General features: G+C 46.0%; 1 protein-coding gene across 1 annotated transcript; it reads right to left on the bottom strand.

Annotated features, from left to right (window-relative positions):
• Positions 1-46: 46 nt before the first annotated feature.
• Positions 47-21,587, bottom strand: ATG14 (autophagy related 14). The gene is made up of 10 exons (XM_075503880.1): positions 21,346-21,587; positions 15,788-15,850; positions 15,610-15,652; positions 15,118-15,199; positions 9,607-9,844; positions 8,965-9,194; positions 8,391-8,512; positions 7,214-7,300; positions 7,018-7,103; positions 47-4,175 (listed from the first exon to the last, which is right to left on the bottom strand). Exons 1-10 carry the CDS (start codon positions 21,564-21,566, stop codon positions 3,869-3,871), a joined length of 1,479 nt encoding a protein of 492 aa, XP_075359995.1. The 5' UTR covers positions 21,567-21,587; the 3' UTR covers positions 47-3,868.
• Between the last annotated feature and the right edge of the window lie 1,467 nt (positions 21,588-23,054).

Below are 23,054 nucleotides of genomic sequence, written 5' to 3'. Positions count from 1 at the left end.
ATGCTTTATCGGTGTTCTGCTCCCTTCCATCGGCCCCGCTCCCCCGGAACAGTCATTTCACACCTGCACAAAAGCGCACCGATGCATCCGACCTCCGTCTCGAGTCCCACTCCTTGCAAGGTGGGAACGCTGCTGAAGCCTCAGCCTGGGCTGGTCCGGGCAACGCTGGAGTAGGGAGGGGACGCGGGGCATTACGGGGCTGCTCTCCTGCCACAAACCAGCGTTGGCAGAGGATGAAACCTCCTGCTGATGGCACTGCTTAAGCAGAAGCGACCTAAGCAACCCGTAGGCACGAGCTGAGCTCGGGGCTAGGCTTGGCTTTGCGCACGGACTGCTTTCCTGCTCAGCCCTGACCGTGCTGCGACCGAGGCAGCAAACTGCCCCGGCTCTGCACGCAGGAGCCCCGGGCTGCTGCTCCTGCTCTTGAGGGTGCAGCAGACAGGAATCACCGGGCATCGGTCCTCCCCGTCAGGTAGCTGCCACAAAATATTAAGTGGGATGGGTTGTTTCTCCTCCATCATTCAGCAGCCAGTAATCCACGGCCTGCCAGGCCACCGGGTCCCGCAGGCAGAGCCTGCCTCTTGCTGACAAACGTGGCCCTTTCCCGTCCCCGTCGCTCAGACAGAACAACGGTTCACTTTATAACAGTTACCTCCTTCAAAACACACGTGCTCGCGTCTTTCCGAAACACCCTTGTGAAGAGGAGCGTCTTCCCTTGCACGCAGAAGTAATTCAGGCTCACCCCCTGCAGAAACAAGCTGCAGAGGAGCAGTTCAAAGCCAGGCTCACACGAGAGATCAATCCCTTTACGTGTACGCGCAGGGAGGCGTGTGGGTGTTCTGCAGGACGTCTCTACCTGCTCCAGCGGAGATGCAGTTCTTTCATGTATTTTTTTTTTAGAATGGGTATTGCTTATTCCACGGCTGTATGATTGCACTGTAACCGGTCTGGTCCCCGTCATGCTTTGAAGGCTGGAAATTCTCCTGTACTTCCCCAGCACCGTTAAAAACAAACCGCACAGAAGTAACAATTATAAAGACACAACTTTAAAAAAAAATTACTGTTAAAGATTTATTGCAATAATACAATAAAATTTAGAAAAAAAAAACCCCACAACATTTGTGTTTAGTTACATCTAGTTCGGAAGTTGCAGAGAGAGGGCCCGAGTTTTTGCGGGCGACAAGCAACCCTTGGGTGTCCCACCTGAGACCCTTCAAAGGCACCTGATTTTCAGCGGAGGGCTGGGCTCTCGAAATCAGGTTCTTCCTTGGCAGCTCAGATCGGCCACCCCAGAGCACCGGTCACGGACAAAAGTCACGGCCTAAACCGAAATTCCCGCGTTCATGCTACGCAAAGTGTTTTGTAAACTCTCAGCTGGCTGTCTTCAAATACCTATAACTACAGATATTCCTGCCCTCCCTCCCCCGCCCCCAAAACAACCTGGAAAATGAATCCTGGCCATTGCACTCAAGGTTTGGACACACACAATTCTTCCTTCGCTACACATGTGCAAAACACTTTTAAAAAAACCCCCCACAATCAGTATTCTGTTACAAAAACGTTTTGTGAAAAGACCTATCCCGATACATTTTACACCCTCGCCGTGCTGTTGTGCACTTTCAGAATATGACATGGTTGCAAATAAATTATTCGGAAAACACAATGAAGTATATGGCTTAAAAAGGTTTTTTGTGTCGGTTTTTCTTTCCCTAAGTAAGTAAACGACAGTGTACAAAGCTGAATCATGGCCTGACCTTTAGGGGTTCAAAGCAGCACAATGCAGCAACGAAAGAGTGACTGAAATGCGTAATAAAAACAATAAAAAAAGGGGGACGAGAGAAGATATTTATATGGCGGGGTCCAGTGCAAAATAAACGGGGAACCAGAAGGGGCTGTGGGACGCTAAGAGCCCAATATACAGTACTGGTATGTGCTGGTTGCTCAGAACTGCGAAGGATCCGATAGCTGCGAGTGAGTAAAGTGCTGTGAACTGAACAGCGGCCAAACCCTGCCGGCCCCGGCCCGGGCAGCGCTCGCTGCCGGGGGGGCTGGGGGCACCGTCCCCGTCCAGGCTGCAGTAGTCAAGAGAGTCTCGGCTGTTCTCTTAAAACGAACCCAACTATTGGATTTAGACCAAAAGAATGGTAGGACCGAGGGCGTCTTCACCTAACAACGTGCGCGCTGTTAGTGCGGAGTTAAGGGTCTTTGGTTTAAAAAAAAAAAAAAAAGAAAAATTAAAAGAAACTACCGACAGCAGATGCCCATCCCCAAGGCCAAAGAGAAAGAGCTGCCATATGAGAGGGGCAGGGAGCTGGGAGACACGACGCTCAGCCGGTGCCCCTGGCGTGGAGCTCGCTGGGGTACGCAGGCATCAGTACCAAAACTGCTTTTCCACCCACTCCTCGGTGGAGACGGGAGGCAGCGCTGGCTGGCCCGGAGAGGAACAGAGCAAAACTCCCACAAAACACCCCGTGAGATGGCCGGGTAAGCCAGCCCCGGAGCTGGGGCTTCAAACACGCAGGAGGACGCTGCCCGACGGCAGGGACGTGGCTTGCGCATCGCTCACCGCGGCCTCGCCGCGTCCCCGTCACGAGCCGCATCGCCACGGGGAAGCTACGGGGAAGGGCGGCAGAAATCTTCCCTCCTGGAGGGACGGGAGGATGCTTTTACATGAGTTAACCCCGCGGAGAAGTACAGTGTCCCAACTATATAAAATGTAAACCATACGTTGGGAGCCTCACTGAGCAAACCCATCTTTAAGTAATACATACCGCAAGGCAGAGGAAGTGGAGGAGCACTTGTTAGCGAACGCACCCGGCAGCACCGCGCCTCCTGTAGTTTTTACGTGCCAGCCTGCTGCGCTGCGAGCATTTCTGCAGCGAAATGAAATCAACTTCTTGGCATTCGGTAAACAAGAAAAGAAAACAAACCCCACCATAAACATAAAATAGAATAGGGTTTAAAATGCATGTAGTGTGGAGACCGCGTGACTTCGTTAAACTAGCTTGAAACGAGGTTTTTCTAATATTAAAAAGTGGCAACGTGGTGTTGTAACTGATGAATATTATTGCAACAACGCAATCCTGTATCGGCGTCAAATGTGGGTCTAGCTAAGAGAACGTCCAGTGTTTCTTTGGTGTATGATATTAAGAGTAAAGAGCCTGTGTGCTTTGGACAGCACAACACAAAACTTCTAGACTACCTACCGGTGGAAACAGCATGAAACAAGCCAGTTTTCTACGGCAAAACTGGGTAAAGATTCACAACCAAATCTAAAGTAAGAGCAATTTGCTGTGTGAATTCCTGTCCACGCTGATTCTTTGTATTAAAAATATGGCAACAGAGATTAGAAAACATGTTAAAAATGCATAATTTTCATGTCCTGAATGAAAAAAATTTAGAAATACGCATTTTTGCATTATGCAAGACAGATTTAAAACACACACACAACCGAAAACCCTGTAAGGAGTTAAGAAAACGTGAACTGCATTTGCACCACTGTCCAGACTGCATACTGAGCAGCCTTCTCTCTGTACTCATCTCGATCCAAGTACTCCAAAATCCGTTTCTTCTTCAGAAAGTGGAGCTTGAGGCTACCGGGTCCTTTTTCTTCGATACTCAACAATGCAGACAGAACCAAGACACAAAGTGCCGTCACAGAATCCGTCAGAAGTACGTAGCTAGCTAATTTACAAAATGGTACCATCACAGTCATCTTGGGTAAATAAAAAGGTTTTTCTGGTTTACAAAACGAAAGTCTGACCTTTTCTTTGTTCCAGGCACTACTTAACTGAATATGTAAGGTTAACTACAGCATCGTCAGGGAGGGATTCCTTCCGCAAATCCTATGATCCCGTTCCCGTGCTCGTTAGCGATGTCCAGTGTACGCCTTCAACCACGAGGTCACCGAGGCAGCAGCGGACGAGATCATTCCCCCGGCGCTGCTGCTGGCAATGGGCTGCGATACCTGCGTGCTCTGGCTCTGCAGCATCTCCACCTGCTGAGAGGGGATGTCGCAGAACTTGGGGCTCGGCAGATTCTCCCAGTCTGTCCCTAGGTCCGTCTCTTCATCGCTGACGTGCTCATCTCCGCTCTCATCTGTTTCGCCGGTGGCACTGGGATCCACGAACTCCATGGAGTCTTCGAGATCAGCGCTAATTTCGAAAGGCCCAGACCTGCGAACACGGACACAACGCTGTCAGCCCGTTCGGTACCACGCAGGAGGGGGACCGTCGCTTGGCTGGTGTGAGTCCTAGGCATGCCAAAGCACCCTGCTCTGTCACGCGTACAGCAGAGAAATTGAAACACCTCTGTCTTTATCAGCTGGCAGAGAGAAACTCGCTGGCTACAGAGATAACCGTATTATGACCACGGTGAAACGAAAACAGTTGGCCAAGGAAGCGATAGCTGGGTTCCAATCCACGGAGCAGGAACGGCGGAAGAGCTGTTCTGCTTTGGCAGTGGATAGTGAAATGCGCGCACAAAAGAAAAACGCTATTGATAGTAACTCACAGCTCCGCTGGTGGAAATCTCAGCTTGACGTGGAACAGATTTTAATTTTAACGTTAGTCCTGGCCGGGCCGAGGCGGCTGCAGCTCTGTCAGCGAGGGGAAGGGTGTAGTTTACAACCTACAGAACCGGGCTGGCACAACTCACCAGTGGAGACTTCCCATAGCAGCACTTCACCCTGAGCAACATCTCAAGATTTTTTTTACTATGAGGCTGGTCAAACATTGGAACAGGTTGCCCAGAGAGGCTGTGGAGTCTCCATCACTGGAGATATTCAAAACCCTACCGGCCACGGCCCGAGTAACTTGCTCCGGTTGGCTCTGCTTTGAGTGGGGCCATGGGCTGGATCTCCAGAGGTCCCGGCCAAACCCACCCGCGCCGTGACTCCGAATTCCTTGCTGCCACTGCCTGGTGGGAGAAGCAATTGCATCCCACCCCATCCCACTGCTTTGCACTGGAGTACGGGCAACCAAAATCTGCAATATCTTTACTGAGCCAAAGCAGGCAGTTTCAGAGGCCTGTGACCCACGGTCAGAGAGGGCGAGGTTTTCGGGGAGGCGGCGAAAGGTGGATTCCCCGCAGCAAGCAGCGTCCCTGCCAAAGTTCATTCCAAAGCACAAAGCTGCTCAGTGAAACAGGAGCAAGAATTTAACATGGGTAAGAGCGTTTCTCCAGCCTTAGTGGGAGAAGGAGCCTGAAGCAGCGATTTAGCATGGAAAATTTTAATGCAAGCAATTAAAGCTTGGTAAAATCACATGCATCTGAAAACAGTAGCTTATAAAGGAGACTATCGGGCAACTATAGGCCTAGATATCGAAAGGAAAATAGAGAGCTGGTTGTTGCAAACTTTGCAGACGGCTGAAAAATGAAAGGGAAACACTCCTCTTTCATAATCCGGAAAGGAATGGGAGCGCTGCCTTCTGGCAAAGCATTTTGCTTAACAAGGCACCATAAGAAGAGAGTCATCAGGTTTAAAGCCAGGAGGGACCATTAGATCATCTCGGGTGACCTCCTCTATAACAAAGGCCATTACATTCCACCCCCTCCCCCTGTCCTGAGCCCAGTGACTTCTGCCTGACGAAAGCATCCATTCCAGAAACTCATCCAGCCTTGACAGGATGACATAAGGAAACAGAGAATCCCCACCTTCATTCTTACAGGTAATTAAACTCCGCGTTAAGCGCACGCGCCTCATTTCAACCTAGCTCAGACTCTTTCCTTCCAATGGTGTCTATAAAGCCATCCGGTAGCCTGTATTTTCTCCCCATGAAGGCGTGGAAATCAAGTCATCTCTCAATCTCGCCTCTAGCGAGCTAAGACAGTTTTATACAGACTAAACTATTCCCCTCACTGGTAGGTATTTTCTCCGACTCTTTCCTGTAACCTCTTCTTTTACTACAGGGACCCGACTGATGCGTGCGGAGCTCTGTAACGTTTGCGCAGAGAAGCGAGACTCACTGTGGCACTTGCGTCCTTTACAGCAGCTGCTTTCCAGGACACAGTTCTTCATTCTCTGGGTATTTCCTGCACTCTCCTTGTTTTCAGACAAGCAGCAGCAAGCACATCATTTTTTCCAAACTGAGCTACGTTACAAAGATTTGGCTCCCCATATCTTTGGGCTGAATCAGTAGGGATATACCCAAAGAACATAAGGTAAGTGGTTAGAGGCATGCATTCAGTTCCTCTTAGTGGCACTGCAGGTTTTTAAATAAAACTAGATCTGTACACGAGAACAAAGTGGAAACGTAGATTTCAGAACATTACTGTGTTTAAGGGGGAATAAGGCAGTAGTCAGATTAAACAAATATTTGCAGACTGTCTCAGGCACAAGTGACTTGTGACTGGATTATCCCAACAGGAAATCAATGTTGTTGGCTTTCTTGTATTTAAGTTGTAAAAAAAAGGAAGATTATTAAACCTGGTGCGCGCAGCCCGCAGGAACTGATGTTCTTTTCATCACGTACTAAGTTGCCTTTAATCTTAATTTACATAGAAATTAATATTATTTGAAGTGTCGACTTTGGTCTAGGGTGTTCACTGACTGGAAGTATTTTGGGAAAGCTTTACCTAGTATTCATTTTAGGGTTTATATTGCTGGTTTATATTTAGGGTTTATATAGGTATTTACATGTTGGCAAGATGTGGGTAGGGTCATACTTGGAGCACCGTGAGACTGCCTGGCGTGTGTGCTGCTGTCCCCTGGAGGGAAGGAGTTCCTGCTTCTGGGTGTAGGGGAAACAAGTCCATAATCAGCTACAAAGCCTCCAGCTGAGCCCGCCATACGCAGAAGCACAGCATACGCACATCTCTGAAATCTAATTTCCTACTCAGGACCCCCTTTTTCTGTCCTCTCTTGTCTCCTCCTTGTAACTACCTTGATTTCTGATGGGCTGAGGACTGATCCATAGGTACAGCAGAAAAGAAGAATTTCCCTGCTAAGTAACAAGGCGAATGCGTAAGTACAAAAGGGATTCAGTCACAGGTGAGTTGAGATACTGCTTTTCTTACCTGCCCAAGTTCTCAGTGTCTGGGCTGACCAGGTACATAAGGTTCCTGAGCGTATGCAGTGGGTGCAACAGATCTAAATTTACGTGCTACCATGGGGAAGGCAAGAAAAAGACACGATCAGTTACTGGAGGAAACCTGCAGGCACGGTTGATATTTTAAAAGCTATTTAAAGAATCCAAATGCACATTCCCCCTACCTGAGAGAAGCAAAGGTGAAGGATATTAGCATTCAGCTTCTTCACTGCCCGCGTGAACCTGTGTCTGCTGAGATTCTCTCCACAGAACTCACTGTTGAAACACCACACGCACACGTACATATACACAAAGCAAAATGCTGTGAAAATACACCTACTGGAGACATCAGCATCCTGTGCCCTAACAAATCCCAGAGTACACATCCTCACAGCGAGCATACTTGTTTAAACTGTACAGCCAGTTTTAGAGTGCTCAGGAGATTAAGTTTTCACCTTGCAAGACTGTTAGCATTTCATCAACAAGCACTGCTTGCCCTGGTCTCACCGGTTTCAGCAGGACAGGCGACGTAAACTGCATGAAACTCGAAGATCCACTGTAGCCAAGCTATTTCGGCTCTCCTTCTAAATCTTGCATCATTTCCTGTTCCCAACCTTTTCCTTCTGTGAAGGCTGAGCACCCAAACGATAGTATAAAACACCTGCAGAGACCCTACACAACTTTTGTGCCCTCACTTCGGCAACTACTATTTTAAACACTTAAAAGAATCTCAGCAGCAGAACTGAGACCCCCTGGAAGACTGACCAGGTCTACCGCTCCCTTAGTACTACTTCTGTACAGATCCCATCTGCTCCACATAGACATTAAAAATCTACCAGTGCTTTTCGTCACAAATGGGGTTTACACAATACAATGCCAGACGTCTGGCAGCCAGGTACGCTCCCCGTTGGTCTTTTATCCCAAAGAGAATTACATTGCTGTCGTGCCATATTATAAGGCCTTGTTCTACAGCACCTAATGGAGTGGAGCTATTCAAGATGATTAAGAGTTGCTGAATTGGGCTGGGATTTTGTGAAGCACAGTAGGGTCTCATAAAATGAAAAGTGCTATTCATGGACTGTCTTATTTCATCTCTAGTTTGAGGATGCTGAATACGACAATTAGAAAGCTGTTATTTTCAACTATGATGGTTGGTCTACACTCTCAGGAAGTAAAAAAGGAGGGAGGGACTATTAACTGTGGTCTAAAATCCTCTACTAGCCCTCCATCCAAAATTAAACAGCACAAAAATCCATGAGCCATCAACCGTTAACCATAAAAGCTGTTCCAAGACAACACCAAACTGAATTAAGATCAGTCAGAACTGGTCACTGATTCACCCCCTCAGAGGCTTGCATTTACTTGCCTGTTGCAGAGCTTCTTGGGAAGATTTACATCAAGTATGAGAGACAAAGTGTTAACAAGCTGAGTTGCATAGCACAATGCAGCACTGATGGTATAAGCAGGGTTATTATGTTCCATATCTAAAAGAAATAAAAACATCATGAAAGACTCATTTTAAATGAAGCCTCAGTGGGTGTGTTAATGTGTTACTGAAGTCTACTCTGGAAAATGTCATTTGTAAGTACTGAGAACAGCCTGAATCCAGCAATCACTTACAGTGAAATCTGTCAGAAGTTGGTAGAAAATAGTAATTCTTGGAATTCCTGTTAAAACGACGGCATGTGAACCATGTCAAAACTGTGAATAATTAACTTTATCTCTCTATTACATTGCGCTGTGTCCCACTGAGCATTTCCTGCAAAAGAAGATTTCAGTGGACTAAACCCTACACTGGTATTTATTTCTGACTCAGGTTTGCCTGGGTGACAACAAATGGACCGGGCTCCTGCTCCTCGGAACCTTCTGTTGGCATCCAAGGCTGCAAGTTCTATGGCTTCTGGAATATCCCAGAGTATCAGACCTTGCTCCTTACCTGGTCCTTGTGTAGTCTTCTTCTCTTCCACCCAATTGTAATACGCTGAATAGTCTCCATTATTAGGAAGGGTTATCCAAGGCCCTGTGATACTGATGCTGGTGTCCCCGTTATGATCATCGCACACCCATCTCCCAGAGAGATACGTGGTTCTCCTGGCTTCCGCGAGCTTGCTCACAGTGCTAGAGGTCATAGCATTGTCACTCTCAGAAGACACATCTGCGGGGTCTCTGTAGGAAAGAGGAACAGAGTGTTTTTAAAGAAGTTTTAAAAATATAATCAGAGATGTGCTTGGCAGGCACTTAGCCAGATTTCACAGAGAACAAAACGCTTGTAGAAACGCTCCTGCAAAACTCCTTATTCCCCAAACTACTTTCCTTTGTTCTGGGGTTTTTAACTATCTATTTTAAGAAAGTTTAACATTGGACACATACCTCAGATCTCTCAGGGGGGAGACGCTAGCACCTCCAGATTCTTCTATTCTGGACCTCTCTCTTTAGGTCAGATGCTTTGCCTTTGGGAAACACCTCCTTCTCCCCACAGATACTAAAGGAGCCAGAGCGTCTAGCTTAGACTTACGTGACTCACTTCTGGGTGTCTAAAGCTAAGCAAAAGGAGTCCAAAAGGCTAAGTCTTCTGTACCTCATGCTTGTCTTTACTTCTTCAATGGGAAATATGACTGATGTTAGCTCCAGGATATGCGTCCGACGAAGATTTGCCAGATGCTCATACTGGGTTTTCAAGTCATAGGTTTTTTTCTCTACCAAGTCTCCCAGCTTGCGGTTATGCCTCTGGATCTTCTCTTTCTTCTCCTGATGCCGCTGAGCCCTGCGATAATGCTTCTGGTTCTCCTCTTTAATTCTCAGAAGCCCCTCTGCATCTGTGAAAACAGCAGCAGATGTGAGCCTTGGAAAAGGAGCTGTGAGGTACTTGTAGTAAGCTTGAGAAAAGCACTGTTAATATTTATAGAAAACAAAATCTATAGCAACTTAAAACAGAAAACTCTGCTAAACAATTAACATTTTCCAGCTGCTAAGTGGTACAATTTTTTAATCTTTCCTGAAGATCTCCAAAGAGACTGAAATTGGGGTTAATCTTTCCCTATCTTTTACCCAGCTATTTTTGGATTTGGAGCAGAAAAGCCAAGATTTCACAGTTTAATTAAACCTCTGAGGTAATAATCATGACAGAAACGGCTTGACTGTACATGTTTGCATGGTGCTGGCCAAAGAGACATGCATTGCTTGCAGCCAAAAATCGAGTGCAGATAGCATCTTCATTCACCGTTTCTGGCACCGCTGTTTCTATTAGTGTATGTTATTTGGGCTTCACACTCATGTACGTGCTCTTAAAGCACTTGGATCCCAGCGGTGCAGTTTTCTTGTTACCACAAGGGAACACTGACTATCTCCCTTTCCAGTCACAAAAAGAGAAATGTGCTTATGTACTGAAGTGCTGCAACTGCCTGAATTTACTCCATGCGTCAGGCACACTGAGGCTTGGAAAAATATCCTTCAAGAGCATCTGCTGATTCTCCTATAAAATAATTGACTGCAGTAATGCTTCCACAAACACGCGGTGCTAAAGAGCATGAGTTAACCACCTCTCTCTTTCAAAAGCATAAGAGAATATTTCTTATACACACTGTGCTGGTTTTGGCTGGGGTAGAGTTAATTTTCTTTATAGTAGCTAGTATGGGGCTGTGTTTTGGATTTGTGCTGGAAACAGTGTTGGTAACACAGGGATGATTTTGTTACTGCTGAGCAGTGCTTGCACAGAGTCAAGGCCTTTTCTGCTCCTCACCCCACCCCACCAGCGAGTTGGCTCAGGGGGCACGAGAAGCTGGGAGGGGACACGGCTGGGAGGGGACACGGCTGGGACAGCTGACCCCAGCTGACCAAAGGGCTATTTCCATACCATACGGCGTCATAGAATCATAGAATCATTAAGGCTGGAAAAGACCTCTAAGATTATCTAGTCCAACCGTCAACCCAACACCTCCATGCCTACTAAACACACTCAGTATATAAAGCTGGGGAGGAAGAAAGAAGGGGGACACGTTCGGAGTGATGGCGTTTGTCTTCCCAAGTCCCCGTTAGGCGTGATGGAGCCCTGCTGTCCTGGAGATGGCTGAACACCTGCCTGCCCATGGGAAGGAGTGAAGGAATTCCTTGTTTTGCTTTGCTTGTGTGCGTGGCTTTTGCTTTCCCTATTAAACTGTCTTTATCTCAACCCACGAGTTTTCTCACTTTTACCCTTCTGATTCTCTCCCCCATCCCACCGGGGGGGAGTGAGCGAGCGGCTGGGGGGGCTGAGCTGCCGGCTGGGGTTAAACCACAACACCAAATACACATCTAAAACTCTTAATGTACCCTAGTTTGAACGAAAGCCCCCATCTACTGGTCATTTACTTTCCATTTTTACGGCTAAAAAGAAGCCGTGTTCTCTTACAGCAAGGCATCACTTTCCTGTAATCACGAAGTGGGATAACTGCCCCGTGCACAGAAGGGAAGCACTAAGCCCTGCCATCGTTTTACCCATATATTTTGATTGCAAGGCACAGAGGAGACCAGAGCTACAATAAGAATACTCCGCGGCATCCGCTACTCACAGAAGCTACATTATATACTACTAAAATCAAGAAATTCTAAGCAGCTCTAGCTCCCTCAAACAACATGTTCAGACCGTCAGTCTTCCCAATAGGGGAGCACAAAAATTAAAGGCTACATCCGAAGAACGGGACCCAAGACTGATTCCCACCCGCGGGTCCGTGCCCAGCCATGCCTGGCCAGCACACGATACCCTCCTGATAGTCCTGGTACCCCTCAGAGTGCGCCTGCCCCCGCAGACACACAGGGCACTTTCTCTGAACGTCAGGAATTATTTCGAGCCATCTAACTGATCTGTTGTGATCCATGATGTGTTTGGTAGGAAGGAAGATCTGATAGGTGGGGGATGCAAAGTCCCAAATTAAAGAAGGTGGGAGTAGTTTCCCCGTGCAGATAAGAACTAATAACCCTCAGGTTTATAAAATAAGTGACCCTCTGTTAGAGGAACTGTAGAAAAATCGACTTTTCTCTGAGCGATACCAAGAATCCCTGGGTGCCAGCTAGTAATTCAGTTTCCTTTAAGCATTCCTGTAACATCAACAGAAAATCAATTAATGCTTGCATTCACGTTCCCAAACTCTCCCTTTGATAACAAATAAGAGACAGAGGAGGAGTAAAATGTCCACCTGTTCAATTTTCACATTCATGTTGTACTTGAAAGGCTATTTTTTTCACAGAGTGAACTCCCTTTTCTGCAGGGCCAACAGCAATTATCGGAGAAGCAGGGGAGAACACTGCACACGCGTTTCCTCTTTAGCGGTCCTGGTGCAGAAACAACTCTCCTTTTTTGGCATAGCACCTCTGCTTTATGACCCAGTTTATGAGGCGATTAAAATTTGTCCCCAGAAGTATTTCAGGCCACCGCTATGTCCCACACATCTACATTGCCTGATAAATGCAAGCACAGGCACACCGATCTCTGCCCAACAGGGAGCTATGCCAGATATTTGCAAGATTGTCTCCTTGAACTGTTCTCCGCAGACAGAAGGCAAACAAACATATTTTTAAACCTTATTTTAAGAAGCACCAGTTATTGAGGTACCCGGTCAACTGCAAAAGCAGAAGCCCAATGTTCTAGAAATTGTTCTTATTTCAGAAAACTAAACTATGCCATATCCAAGAGAAGAGAAACAACCTATTTACGTTTTCTAATGTGATCCAGAAACGAACCAAGTTGAGTTCCTGATCTATTGGCTACCCATGGCAAGAGTTCATTTTGGGTCTACTTGCAAGAGCAGTTTTGGGGTAACTGAGCTAACAACAGGTTGGCTGGGCAATAGTTAGGTCAGTTCATGGGTTAAATCTCATCCGTTTCACTGTGAAGCAGAGAAGCTGCAAAAGCTGCAGACAATGCATTCCACAGAATAGTAGAAAAGTGGAGGAGCTCCCCTCCCCAGCTGGTCCTAACATTTTGCCACCTCCAGAGCTGCATTTTGAGAAAAAGTGACTAAGTTCCTCACAAGTCACACTGATTTCCCCTTTCTTCACAGGCTAAAGAGAACAAGTAGTTATTATCTCCTTCATAATAACCTTCTACCTACTGAAAAGCTTGCTTTTCTTCACCGTCCTCTTCACTAAACCAAATCAAACATCAATTTTCTTAGCCAATTCCTTTTGTTTTATTCCTAATATTCTCCTCCGGACTTTCTCCAGTTAATCTATATCTTTCTTAAATTCATCAAACTGGACTCCAGACCTCCACTGAGGGAACACCAACACCAGGCACAGCAGGGTAATTGCTTCCACCTTAAATAGAATCTTATATTAGTATAACCCAGAGTAAAGTCTGAACCTTTCTGAAGCAGCATTAGATTGATATTTTTTATTTAATTTGCAATTCCCCAGATCGTTTCCTGTCAAATCTCACCACCGACCCCTACTTTGGGTTTCTATGTTTCTCTTTCCTAAACAACGTGCACTCGACTTGGTTGTTTCCAGATGAATTTGTCAATTTACCTGCACGATTTTGAATTTGATCCTGTTCTCCACAGCATCCACCTTGACTTCCTCCATTCCACCTTCTATTCTACCATGCAAGCTATTATGGAAAATACTGAGCAAAACTGGGCCAGGAACCGGTTCCTGCTGAGCTCCACCTGTCTCACCTCCTCAGTTTGGCAAGCATTGCCACTCTTTGAACGCAGCCTTTCCAGCCTTTTGTGTCAACCTTACAGTGATTACACCCAGAGCAAACGTCTTTGCTTGCTCAGGAGACAGTTTGGGGTAGTGCCCAATGGCAAGGTTTGTTGCATCTTCTGCTTTCTCCTCCACTAGACCACTTGATCCCCAGACAAGGGGTTGATTTGACATGGCCTGTTCTTAACAAAGTAATGCCTATTTTTAATTACTTTATCTTCTAACTATCTACAGAGTGGTCAGAGGTTTATAATAGGATGACTGTGTCACCAGTTCTTCCTTCCTCCACCCTTCAAAAAAAGATTTCACTCTGTTTCCTGGGACATCCTCTCTCCCTCGTGTGTTCTCAGGTACTCCACAGACTACTTCAGCTTGTTCCTTAAGTTCCCTAAGGTGAATCTTGTAAGGCCTTGCTGACATAACCAAAATAGTATTTAGCTGGCTGTTTTCTTTCCTTAGCCTGCAGTCCTCTCATGATGTAAAATTTAATCTGGCTAAGCAGCTGACCACATTTTCTTTGTGAGAAGATGAAGCAAAGAAGGTGCTGAATGCTTCAGACTTCTCTGCACTGTTATTTGCTCTCTTTCCTATTAACTAACAGGCTTGGCTACTCCTTCATCTTTTTCTTATTATACATTTCTTATTGTTACTATCCATCCTCCTTCTTAATTGAAAATCATTTTGCATCTCAGCCTTTTTGATGTTATCACCGCAAGCTTGTGCTATTCCTTTATAACTGTTCTCAAGTATACGCCTGTGCTTCCACTCTCTGTATGGCTCCTCTTGAATTTCAGGTTATAAAAATGTTCCCAGTTCAATCAATATGCTTCTGAATATGCTTCCTATCTTTCCTTTGCATGCGGGTTGTAAGGAGTGCTGCATACTCTCTTCTGAAAAATGACCCTACAAACCTCTCGTGTAAAATATTTAATGAGTTTCAAAACTGAAGCTGCTTAATGGTAGCAACTCACCAGCCTATGCCGTATTTCAGTCAGTCTTGCTCAGGTAGGATTTTAGGATTTCTAGACAGGTGTGGGTTAAAATTCATCAGTTACACGAAATTCGTAGCAGCTGCAGAGCTGTTTGCTCCTTTTTATCAAGAGGAAGCGATCAGAAACACTACACTGAATAAAGCCATCTCTAAGGACAATGCCAAAGTCATAGGCTGCTAAGCATTTACTTTTAAAGCTGTTGCAAAATGATCTCCATCCAGCCGAATAACGTCTACTGTTTGCTAATTAAAACCCAAGCATAAAAAGGCTAAAATCCACTCACCGATTTGCCTTCAAGCTGATTTAAGAAGTGACGGTTTGGAAATTCGCCATTTTTAAAAACTAACACTCACATCAATTGATTTTTCACTCTAAGGCACAGTTTTACACATTGCAAAGGCACAGGCATTACTCACGTCTTGTCATTTCATCATTTTCTTTGCAAATGGTCTGTTTCAGCTGCTCGATCCTCATCTTGCAAGACATTATTTTCCATCTCTGAAAAAGAACATTCAGCAACTCTAGGGCACAAACGACTTCAAACACACTGAGTAATGATTAACAACAAAGCCAGCAGCTTTAGTGCACAAGTAGCAGGATGTTCTTAATTGGATCAGACGAACAAATAAATATTTCATATACTGTTTTGTGCACAGAAGAATGCCACAAACAAACCGAATGCTTAGTATAAAGTCAATCAGTATAATAAGTTACTGAAAAAATACCTAGTAAGAAATGAAAAATATTGATGATTTGGAGCACTCTGCTTGCAGAGCCAATTTCAGTTTTGCTTACAACAGGCTTTTTGGGAAAGCAACACAATGCCCTCAAGGTAAATTGTAACTTTAAACTATGAGATCTAGGAATTCCGAGAGTTTAAAAACTATGGGACACTTTGAACAACTCACCAGCTGATCAGTTATCTCTTTCCCTTCCATGGCCTTCAAAACACTAGAGGAAAAAACATGATTGAAAGTTTTATGACTATCTGGACTACGTCTGTCTCCAGCAACAGCGCATTAGAGAGACTGTTTTGTTTTTCTGAGAGTTCTTACAGTTTATTTTCATTTAATAACTACAACTTACTGTTTTTGGAATTCTCTCTGTTTGGTTTTAAGATGCATCAGCCTTTCTTTCTTGTCGGAAAACCTGAAAGAGATTAAATGTTTTTATTGATATTTTGCACAGTATGGCATGGTAAGTTGTCTGAAACAATAAAACGACTGAGGCACTATCTGTCTTAATCTTTGGAAGTAATGGCTAAACGTATAAAGCTGTTGCAGAATTCTGGAGCATCTGTCTCACGGGAATTGCAACAGAGCCTCTAAGCTCAGGAAACATCAGCTTGTCGTATTATCGAACTTGTAAGCAAATTACCTGCTATTTCTAGAAGATTTATAGCTGAGCAATATCAATATTTTCTGTATTAAGAAAAACATACAGTACTCTAAAAACCTGTAGTCACTGGAGAAATTAATAGTACTGTCTCAGATATTGTAGCGTTAGTCGGAACTGCGTTATTTCACAAGCTGTGATGGTATTAGCTGAGCCCACTCTCATAGTGGGAAATGCACGTTTTCATACACTCTGCACTGCATTTTCTCCCTTCGAACGTGGAAATGTCTCACGCTTTATTCATTAATGGGTCCAAATAGGACAGTACTCTCTCAAGACTTTTACATGATATCCTAATCTTTTTTGTATTAGTAACAGCAGGAAGTTGCCTTGCCTTCTACTTATTTCTGCTAGGCACCTGTAGCCATCACAAGTCCATGACCCAAATGCCTGCTCAAGTTCAGCTTCGTCAGATGTCTGAGGTATGGGATCTGCAAAGAACTGATCACAAGGGAATTTTTTCAGGATTCATCATCCTGTGTTTTCACCCTTTGAATACGCAGCAGCCACGTTCTGCTCCCCTCCATGTTCCACAATGTCTTGAGACATAAATTTAAAGAAAATAGCATATGAACGATGCATATTGAGAAATTACAATGAAGTATGAAGTGACAAAGCTAACAGTAAGAGCAAACAGCAAGAGAGGCAGCCAAGAGATTTCGATGGCATAAAAAATAGCAAATGTGCTTTGTCTTCTGCCAGCATATGGCTTTCCAACTTTCCTCTGTGCTTCCCATCTTACAGCACCGTCCTGATCCACACCTCAAAAGTGTGCCTTGGGTTAAGTCCAAGTACGGAAATTTCCCTCTGGAACATGTAGAATTGACAATTTCATCCTAACAGAGGCCTCACACTTCACATACAACCCATCGAGTCCTTTATTTCAGGGATATGTAAGCTTTATTTATGAAGAATTATACAGTAAGCCTTGACAGGATGGCATCTTGTGCGTCTCTCTCTCTGCTCAGCTCTGTGGGTTTGATTTCAGGTAAAACTTTAAAATGCTTCACTTCTTTCGTTGAAGTGCTGAAATCTGAAAGCTTGGTGACTAACTTCGGGTTCAGAAAGCGTGTAATCACCCTTCCAGATGACATTAGCATTAAAACAACAACAAAACTACCGGCTGCTGCCTTCGTGGTCAACAAAAATATCTGTTTTCCTTCCAAAACAAACCAAAACCAAATGCAGGTGCTTGGCGTAAAAGCCAGAGGCCACACGTGAGCCGGAGGAATGTGGTGCAACTGGAGCCCGGCTGCTCAACCCGGCCCGTCCGTTCTTCCTGTGCGTCCTCACCCCACCAGTCATCGTGGAAATGACAAAAGTGCACTGTACTAGGCTCCTGTTCACCACGGAGTAATGCACACCTACTGTACCCCTGACCTTTGGCTGCAACCAAAAATAACTTGGCCCAGAAACACACCGCTCGGCAGTCACACAGGGAGAGCGAGCTGGGGTAATCTGGCAATTCTTGTTGTCAAAGCTGGATTAATGGGCACGGAGTCTGACTAAACGCAATTACCCAAACCGTGTCCATCACATCAGCAAAAAGGCAAAAGATCTGTAAGAATCTGGCACTAAATTAAGTTCTTACTGGGGAGGGAAGATAGGAATATTTGTGAAAGCCTGCAAAAATTACAGCTCACCACGCACTTCAGCAACGATGTCAAACAGCTCCTACAAACTTCTTTAGCAGGTTTCTCCTAAGCAAACATTTCCATTTCTTTATATAGCCCTAATTTTAATTGCGTCGCATCGTGTAATGAATTTTTCTCTATGTATCTACAGCCTTTCAATTTGGCAAAGAAACAAAACTTTGGGTGAACTATTATAGGAACTCCCATAAAATGTAAACTGAGAGAAGCAGAGAACTCCGCATCTCAAATTATCCATTAAATGTTTCTCTTTCGTCAAGTCTTATCACATTAAGCTGAGATTTTCTACGGTTACCTGCCTTATTTCCACATGTTCATAATTAGAGAGAAGCAACCAGAAAGGAAGACTTCCTAATCTATAGGAATTGATTAATGCTGAAGGAGTTGAGGACAGCAATAGGTGCATCCATTACTGTACCTATTCACTATAATAAAACTCCATTGCTGCAAAAAGTCAGTGTTCCTAATCATAACCCACAGCTTAGAGAAGTCAGACAGGCTTAGACGTCACAAATATATTATTGTCTTTGGCTTTCGCCATCTGCAGACATATAAAGCAAAGCAATTTAGTATGCTTGTAAAATACACTCTGTGAATTTATGCATATGACAGGCTGGAGTAAACTCCCAGGAGCAAGAAGAGTCTCCGAGCTGAAACCAACATCAAGATGCCGGCTTAGCTTTTAAATATACGACACATTACTAATGAAAAGAAGAACGTCAGTGATTATTTTACTGGAGGACTTCCGGACTACTCATCCTTAATTGTAGCTGTACTTCAATAATTAATCTTAACAGCTCCTCCATCTCTCCCCCTCACGGATACAGGGTGTGATTTTTGCCAGGCATATGAACAACTTCAATCTTACTGTAGCTTTTATAAAAATTTCCAGCAGACAAAACAGCCCAGTGAAAAGAAATCTGAAATAATTCTTACTGTTAGAACATGAAATCATTTATCTTCTTCTAAAGAAAAATCACAAGACAATTCTAAAAATAAAACACCACTGGATAACAAGGGGTAACGCTCGCTTTCTTTACTTTTCACAAGAGAGAGAACAACCCTTTCCCCCAATCTGTAACTCTTCAAAAAGACAAACGGGAGGCCCAAGTGACCCCGTACACTTCCACACTCTGAATTTCTCACACCGCGCTTTATAACCGCGTCCCACAGAAAAGCCCTCGTCACGACCCTGTCGACCTCCTCCAGCACCGCCCCTAACGCTGATCTAAAATTAACCCAGGTACTACTAGAAGGCGTAAAATAAACAAATAAATAACGATGACAGTAAACACAACCTGAAGGCCGGCCAGTTAACTGCACCTGTCCCTGCACAACTTCGCCATGGCGCGCGGTCGCACTTTAAAGTCGCTCCCTCTCTCCGCTCGCATCGCAAGAAATTCATAGACACCCGCTCGCTGCCGACAGAGAGGAAACAAAGAAAACCGACCTCCGAAGTGACAGGCTCTTTCTCTCTCACGCTAACATCCGTCACTCCAAGTATTAATTATAGAATGCAGACACAACATTTCAAGCACAGTTTTAAAAATAAGTAATTCCATCACCTTCACAACAAGAAACCCAAGCTTTATGGGGCTTCGTCCTTACGCTAAGCGTTCCTGCTGCGATCCAGCATGCTTATGTTATTCATATATGTTATGTTGTTCCTTTAATTCATTAATATGAAGTTGCTCTTTTCAATGAATTGCACTACTGCTTGGGAAAGTTTTGAGCAGCAGGAGAAACAAAGCCTGGGGAAATTGAGCATACAGGGAGGCCCCCCCAGCACGGAGGCTCTAGGAGAACAGAACAGCAGTGATCCCCACCGATGGAACCATGATGTCCAGGCAGAGGGGGGGGAAAAAAAGACAAAAATACCAAAAAGGAGACTAATTCCTGCAGTTAAGAAACACCGTGTAAAGATACAGAACATTTTCTAGTCACAGATGAATGGGACGGTTAAAGCATCTTAGGAGGACACAGTGAAAACTGTCAGACAGAAAAGCTGATCTTGCCTCACCTGAGAAGATATGAGGAAGATAAAGAGGTTTGGTTTTTTTTTTTCCCAACAAGCTGTTGCTTCTGGTACTTTGGCTAGAGCTGCTTCTTTGTGGTTTCATTTTTGTGATGGGTAGAGAAACTTCTTAAGCCTTGGTTAGCACAGAACAACAGTGGTTCCACTATAACAAAGGCTACAATTGAATTTCTGTAATTAAGCCAGATGTTTAGCCAAAATCTTAAGGCTACAAAAGAGGCAGGAAAAAACAGTTGGTTTATGTTCCAAATGCCAAACCCAATTTTTTCATGGAAGCTGCAGATAACCCCGAGCAGTCTCACACAAACACAAGTTTTCCATCTATTTTAGAAAGACTAAATACAGTCTGTGGTTCCATGACAGAGTCTTTCATGTAAAAAAACCAGAAAACCCATCCAGTGGCAGACTAAGGTCTCAATTTTGCAAGCTGATTCACGCTGGCTGACACCCTGTGCCCGCTCCCACCGACATTAATGGAAGGAAGACATCGCCGTCCCCTCGGCCGTTCTTGCATTTGGCAGAAGGACGCAAAGAGCCTTTGGTGCGAAGACCATACCGCACCACACGCTGCTTACCACCTTCCCAAAATAGTTCAAGAAATCACTCTCAACAGCTGCTAACGAAGCTACAAATGAAGGACCAAGAACACAGCGTCAGCCAAAAATCAGAGCTATTCCGGAGACGGCGCTGGGCAGACTTTTTAAGAATCTGGGATGGACGTGCTGCGGAGGACAGCTACGGAGGGGCGATGTGCATCTGAGTCACAGAACGAGAATATTTGCTCATTGACGCAACACTCATTCAGCCGCCCTCCCGTAGAGCCAACGCTTTGCAAAAAAGAGCAGGAAGGTGCGTGATTAACTCAAGTGGAGTATTTTTTATAATTCTAAAAGGGGGCCCATGATTAGGACTATTTATACATGCTAGAAAATAAAAAAAAGATACCGTTTTCTTGCGCACCTTCCTGATTTTGTTTAACGAGTTAGAAGACTACCGGCGTAACGCGCGCTGCTGAAAATAGACAGGCATTTCAAATATCCTACCGCACAGCTCTCTTTTTGCCCTGAACTGTCTGGAGCTTCTGCAGGCTACATCACCACGGGCACGCCTGCTGACAGCTGCGCCTGGCTAAGTGAAAGTCGGGCTGCGTTGTTGTTGTTTTATTATTATTATTTTAAGCAACACACTGTAGGCCCTGCTCTGCCGGCCTGCGTGGGGCAGCCCCTCCATCAGAGAGCCCCCCGATCAGACAGCCCCCTCCATCAGACAGCCCCCCGGTGAGCCCGGCAGCGGCAGGACCGTCCCCCCGCCCCACACCCGAGCCCCCCCGACCCCCGTTTACCGGTCCCCGCCCCGGGGGAGCTGCTGAAGGGCGGGGAAGGGGGACAAACCGTCCGTCCGTCCGTCCGTCCCCCAACCCCCGGCCCTGAGGGGAGCGGGGGAGGGGCAGCCCAACGGCCGCCGCGCGAGGCGAGGCCGGGCGGGGCCGCCCCCCGGCGACAGGGCAGGGGAGGGGAGGGAGAGGGTGTCCCGTTCCCCCGTCCCCTCAGGGCCGCCGGTACCTCTCGGAGTCGCGACCGTCGAAGAAGACGAAGTCGCCGCTCTGGACGCACTTGGCGCAGGTGAGGCGGCGGCGCGTCGTGTTGCAGAGCGGGCACCGCTCCACCGCCACGTACAGCCCCTCGGCGTCCTCCTCGGCGCCCCGCAGTGCCGCCGGCCCGGCCCCGCCGCCGCCACCGCCCTGCCCGCCGGGCTGCGGCCGGCTGCCGCTGGGAGACGCCATGATGGGCTCCCCGCGCCGCCGGTCACGTGGGACTTTGTTTTCGGGCAGGGGCATTGTGGGAAGCGGGCGCTGAGGCGGCGGCGGGAGGCCCGGGTCCCGTGGCCGGCCCCGAGGGGGGGGACACGCCATCAGGGGCTTAAAAGGAGCGTTTCGGCTTTCCTTCTCTCAGGCTCGGAGTCTGGCTGCCGGCAGCAGCTGCCGAAGGAAGGAGGGCTGCCCCTTCTCTGCTCCCAGAGGGGGAGAGGGTGGGTGAGCAGCGGTGCAGGCCCTGCCCCACAGCAGGCGGGTCAGCCTGCCCAGCTCCCCGGGCCTGGTAAGGAAATGGTGCAGTTTTGTTTTCTTTGCAAAAGCTGAAGTAAAAAAAAAAAAAAAAAAAAAGTAGACAGCATCCACTGCAGCTCTGCCATCATGCTTAAAGCCTGCTGTAAGCAATGTGGTTGTATTCTGCTTCCTGGGGTGCTGGGTGTTCATGTGAACCTCATAGAGGCACTGCTGGTCTGTAACGAGGAGAAGCATCATTTGGCTTCCCAGGGTAGGATGCCCTGACCAGTGGCAGGGCAGTGGTGAGGCTCCAGCTGCAGTTACCCTCACTGCAGTCCCAAGGGGGACATCTGCACCATGGACGGCCAATAACACTGCCGCCTGGACTAAGTATACCCATTGAAGTCAGTCCCTTGGGGTTATATTTACCATAATATCAAGAACAATTTGTATAACAAAAGTGGCAAATATTGATACATGTCCTCAAGAGTGACAGGCTAGTAGGTTTCCTCACCCCAGCCTCAAGGCTGGAGCCAGAATCGAGTTAAATGGGTATGATCAACTAGTATCTAGAAGCCAGTCCTCTCTGTGAGGATAGAATGGGAAACACCAGGCAATTAGAAGAGAGAGAGTCCACACAAACCAGAATAACTTAAAGCAATACCCCCTAAAAAAAAAACAAACACACCCCCCCCCCCCCCCCCCAAAAAAAAAACCCACCACACAAAACATATCCGGGGTGGGGGGAAGAAAGAGAGAATCCCAGCCTGTATTGTTTCCCCTTCCTAGTGTATTTAAGTGCTACAAAACACAAGCATGAACAGCACTATGCAGGCAGAACCAAGATAGTTGTTTTTCAGACAAGAGTTACCATAGCAAACATTAAGTTATCAGTAGCTCAGTGAAAAGGCACAGAGCCCATTTCTTATCTTTAAGACTTTATCCACACTTTTAAAGAGCATTAACTTCACTGGTGAAATTATGTGGCAAGCTTGTAATTAAAATGCAATTTCTTGAAGAGGGGTCATCTTAGATAAACTTTTTCCAGCATCCCAGTAAGAGCAGGTTGTTTTTCACTTGCAAAAGATTATTGTAACTCAAGCTTATCAGCTTTTACAGCTACAGTGCAAATGAAAGTCCAGCCCATGGCTGTGGAAAGTCTACAGTGTTAGAAAACAAACAGAAAAGTAACCCTCTGTTTAGAACAGATTTGAGTGTGGAAATCCA

This window comes from Mycteria americana, chromosome 5, assembly GCF_035582795.1.
Source record: "Mycteria americana isolate JAX WOST 10 ecotype Jacksonville Zoo and Gardens chromosome 5, USCA_MyAme_1.0, whole genome shotgun sequence".
In the NCBI taxonomy this organism is placed as follows: domain Eukaryota; kingdom Metazoa; phylum Chordata; class Aves; order Ciconiiformes; family Ciconiidae; genus Mycteria; species Mycteria americana.
This window is presented reverse-complemented; position numbering and strand designations above follow the sequence as displayed.